At 49.8% G+C, this 4,366-nt stretch overlaps 1 protein-coding gene across 2 annotated transcripts; it reads left to right on the top strand.

The window, feature by feature from the left end:
* Positions 1-571: 571 nt before the first annotated feature.
* Positions 572-3,582, top strand: LOC112878157 (probable mediator of RNA polymerase II transcription subunit 26b). 2 transcript variants are annotated; one of them, XM_025942579.1, is made up of 9 exons: positions 572-1,312; positions 1,435-1,503; positions 1,588-1,670; positions 1,808-1,860; positions 1,951-2,072; positions 2,186-2,213; positions 2,307-2,641; positions 2,726-2,843; positions 3,061-3,582. In XM_025942579.1, exons 1-9 carry the CDS (start codon positions 941-943, stop codon positions 3,195-3,197), a joined length of 1,317 nt encoding a protein of 438 aa, XP_025798364.1. In that variant the 5' UTR covers positions 572-940; the 3' UTR covers positions 3,198-3,582. The 2 variants fall into 2 exon arrangements, with proteins under 2 accessions (XP_025798364.1, XP_025798365.1); XM_025942580.1 differs by having other exon boundaries at positions 584-1,312; positions 2,729-2,843.
* The last annotated feature ends 784 nt before the right edge of the window (positions 3,583-4,366 follow it).

Raw genomic sequence — 4,366 nt, 5'->3', positions numbered from 1 at the left:
ATCCTATGCGCCTTTTGGTTAGGTTAGGTCTGACTGATGAATAATACGGATCTGAAAGAAAAATGTTCCCTTCAAGTGGGCTTCTCTCTCTCTCTCTCTCTCTCTCTCTCTCTTATCTTATGTTTTTTATAAAGGTAACAAGAAAAGCCCATCTACACTTCATGGGCCGGACCACTTTGTCGAACTGGGCCGACCATTTTAGAGCAAACGAGTATCGCATGGGCTTCCGTCAGCCCAAGTTATTTGTGGGCTTGCACTGGGCTCTCTCTTAGTCTCCTCCCTCCCACGCCTGCTATACTAAATTGGCTGGACCTCGGCCACGTACAGGGCCCCCAGCCGCCTCAAGTCTCCAACGAGCGCCACGAATCGATGTTGCCTCAGGAATTTCCTCCCTTTTCTCGTTCGCATCGAATCGCATCATGAGGGAAATCCACCGGAACCCGGATTGGATTGGATTGCGGCATCCATTCCATTCGCATTACCACTCGCCGTCGCCATCGCGATCCGCCTCGCCGCACCAGCGGGCACCCGCCGGCCCACCCCCACCCCGCCCCGTCCCTATCGCTCTCCATCGTCGCCCCCCTCCACCTCCGCCTCCGCCTCTAGCTCATCCCCTCCGGTCTCCCCCAGCTTGGCGTAGACAGGCAGACAGATACAGCGGCGCTGTTACCGAGAGAGACAGATCGCGCTGCCCAAGAAAAGAAGCCGCGCGAGCTTCCTTCCCTCTCTCTCATCATCCCTCCTCTTCCCTCGACGGATCGATCGCCGGTTGCAGCACTAATGTCTCGCGGTTCCATTGGATTGGACCTGGAACCGCGAGATCAAGAAAACGCCTAGCATTAAATTCCAAGACTAAAAAAAGAAACCAACATTGATTGACTGCAATCTTCAAGAAAGGGGAGAGCTTTGGTTTGATCGGCGGCGGCCGATCTTGGCTCGGATGGCGCCGCCGCCGCCGCCGACGTCGCCGCCGTCGCTGGACTACTGGCGAGGCTTCTTCAGCGGCGCGCGGGCGAGCATCTTCGACGCCATCGACGCCGCCATCCGGGTCGCCGCCGCCGACCAACCCGACGCCCTCCGCGCGCGCCGCGACGCCATCGCCGAGCGTCTCTACACCGCGCTTATCGCCCTTCCGCTGCCGGAGGCGCCGTGGCTCCCTACCACGGGCCAACCGGCGCCCAGCCTCTGCAGCTCCGACCGCGCTGAGGTCGTCAACGACGACGGCGGCGCTGCGCCGCGGAACAACAGCGATGACGCTGTCATCGCCGAGGCGTTCCGCGTCAAGGCCGCGCTCTCCAATGCCCAAGAAAAGGTCCTCTCTTGCGCCTTGCGTCCCCACCGGCCACCGCGGCACCGCCGGTTCTTCTCCTGGCTTCCTGATGTTGGCATTAGCCTTTTCTGATCGACTTTGCTCTGTGTTCTTCTCTCTTGCAGTCGGAGGCCGAGTTGCTCGAGCTGCTTCAGAGGCTGCACCAACTTGAATTCACGGTGGAGGTCATCATGGTGAGCCGTGATGAAATTGCCGCCGCATGTGCTTCATGAACTATCCGTTGTTTCTTTGTTCATATCTCTCGATTGGTCATATAGGCTACTGAGATTGGAAAGGCGGTGAAACCCCTGAGAAAGCATGCCTCAAAGCAGATTCGGCAACTCGTCCGATCGCTCATTGAGTAAGCTGCTTGTGCTTTTCCATGCTAACTGTGTCTGTTTCTTCATATGGCCTGGCCATCATTTTAGGTGCTAGTTTGTTCCTGTGCAGCTTTCTAGCATTCTCATGTTTGATGTTATGCTTCATCGGAAATTGTAGGGGTTGGAAGGCTATGGTTAATGAGTGGGTTAATGATGGAGGTCCCGTTGTAGGTAAAGAATGCAAGATCAATGTTCTTTTCACTGCCCAGTTCTTCCTGTTCTCCTCTTGGTCAATATGGTCTTTGCTGAAACAATTTACAGATCACACGCCACAATCAGTGGATGCTTCTTGCCTGGATCAGGAAGAAGGGGGTCTGCCTTCCCCTCCAATGGACGAGGCTGCCCTGTTCGCGACACCGTGCACTTCGATCCAGCTATCTGAGGTATCAGACATAGAAACTTCAGTTTTTTGTTTTTACTTCATTTAGCATGGTTACAATTGTTCTGACAAACTTGGACCCATTCTTGGTGCTGGAAACCTGCTTTGGTTTCGAAGTTCTTCGATGAAATGGATGATGATGGAAGTGAGTAATTGCACTTCCTCAATCGCATGCTGCGGCGACTCTTGGTTACACATCGCATTGACCTGATCTCCTGCCATGTAAACTTTTATGCAGACATTAGAAGTGACGCCAAGGAGCACAGGCAGTGCAATAAGCCAAACCAAGAGTCAATCAAGAAGAAGTCACCTATGGGCCAATGGTATGACCCAGAGCAGAATTGGAGGCTAGACCCATCTTCTATGAAGCAATCGCGACCGAATGAGCCATTCAACTGGCAAACAAGGCAACAATCTAATCCAGGAGCACAAGGGAAGCCATCAAGTGCAGCATTTGGTCCTGGAAGACCTCAGATGATGCATTTGGAGACAAAAGGCTCCGAAATGAGACCAAAGCAGCAGGAGCAAGATGTCTCAGTGGCCCAAAGAAGGCCGAAACCAACTATGCCTAAGGTAAGCAAGATGGGTTGTGAGCAACTTCATGCTTGTTTGATGTGTAAGGTGCTATTTGTCTAAACTATTTCACTGTCGGTGTAGCAGCCATCACCTAAGCACGATGAAAATTCTGTTCGAGCAAAGCTAGAGCTTGCAAAGGAAGCCAAGCTCGAAGCTACAAAGCGCAAGCTTCAAGAGGGTTACCAAGAATTCAACAATGGTACGTATGTCTTTTCTTCGATTTTAATTACTTCTTTGTTGGGCCGAAATTTTCTTGCAGCGAAAGACAACCTTAAACCATAATAGCGTGTAGTTTTTCCGAGCACTAATCTGCAGGTCTGTTTAGAACACTTCATTTCTTGATCGATCGACGTGCTCAATTATGATCCTGGCCTTCCAAAAGATGAGTTGTGACCCCCAGTTTGATGCAATCGCAGCGAAGAAGCAGAGGACGGTACAGATGGTGGATCCACAAGACCTGCCGAAGCAAGGGAACCCAAACCCAGCGCTCAACGGCAAGGCGAGGAACAATAACAACAACAACATCCGGAATCGGCTGGGCATCCGTCGCTGATCAAATCCATCCGTCGTGCTCTTCACTAATCCATCAACCCATCCCTTGCCAGAAAGATAAACCCTTGCCCTTGCCATCGCCGGTTGCTGCTTGGAAGCCTGGATGCATCAGTCAAAAGTGTTTTTCTTTTGGTCCAGTACTATATACATGCATAACAACGGTAAGGCTTCAATGTTGAAGGCGGGAACAGAGTCGCCAGGGATGTACATGTGTGCTACTGGCCTACTGCTGCAGCCCTAACATGTTGGGTTATAGTAACTCTTAAGTGGCTGGTCTGCCAAACTTGTAGAGATAAACGTTACATTACATAGTTATACTATTCGTAGAAAACTTATAGCAACTGTTGTGACTCCTGGGACCTGCTAATACACCGCATTGTGCCTCCCTTCGGTCTGGACTCTGGATGGAAATGCTCACACACGCTTAATTGCCGGCGCAGTCACTTGGTTTAGTAAGGATTAAGGATGGTTCGCCGTTGGTCTGCTGCTTGCGGGTGCAGCGAAGACCAGGCACAGGCAGCGCCCCTCTTTTGTGGCAGAGATGCCTCCTGCCTGGGGCCTGCCGCTCGCAGTGGCCTGAATCTGATCGAGCCGTTGTCTGGAGATGTTTTGGCCCTGTCACACAGCCCGCCCTGTCACATTAAAAAAAAAGAATCTATCAAGAATAACAACCATGATACGATCCGTCAAGAATAACAACCATGATACGATCCGCCTGCGTCGATCCTAACTTCTTGCTTCGAAATGCGATTCTCGTTTAGAAGTATTAATAAAATTTAATTATACCATTCTCGTTTAGAAGTATTAATAAAGTTTAATTATAAAATTCTTGTAGAATCTCTAGACTAATTCGTAAGACGAATTTAATTTGATATTTTAATTTATAATTAGCAGATAATTACTGTAGTATTCCGGTTGCAAATTATGAATTAATTAGGCGTATTAACTTCATCTCGCAAATTAGCATCCGTCTATAAAAAATTTATAAATATATTTTATTTAATATTTTTAAATAATAAAATTATTTTTGATGTGATGGAGTTAAAGTTTAGTCCTCCGGACCCGAACGGCCGCACGAACACAATGCAGTGCGTGTTTCGGAGCAGCGTTTTTTCTTCTACTGATCCAGTCTTGAGCAGCCCAGCAGCTCAGCTCCGTCTCAATTGTTCC

Source organism: Panicum hallii, chromosome 9 (genome assembly GCF_002211085.1).
Source record: "Panicum hallii strain FIL2 chromosome 9, PHallii_v3.1, whole genome shotgun sequence".
Lineage (NCBI taxonomy): Eukaryota > Viridiplantae > Streptophyta > Magnoliopsida > Poales > Poaceae > Panicum > Panicum hallii.
Note: the sequence above shows the minus strand (reverse complement) of the source record. Positions and strands in the feature narration are given on the sequence as shown.

Bases quoted from the DNA above. Each gene is read 5' to 3' on its own strand.
- LOC112878157 (XM_025942579.1), top strand. From the start codon at position 941: ATGGCGCCGCCGCCGCCGCCGACGTCGCCGCCGTCGCTGGACTACTGG. The intron at 2,214-2,306 runs GTGAGTAATTGC...ACTTTTATGCAG, and splicing joins TGAAATGGATGATGATGGAA to ACATTAGAAGTGACGCCAAG. The intron at 2,642-2,725 runs GTAAGCAAGATG...CTGTCGGTGTAG, and splicing joins CGAAACCAACTATGCCTAAG to CAGCCATCACCTAAGCACGA.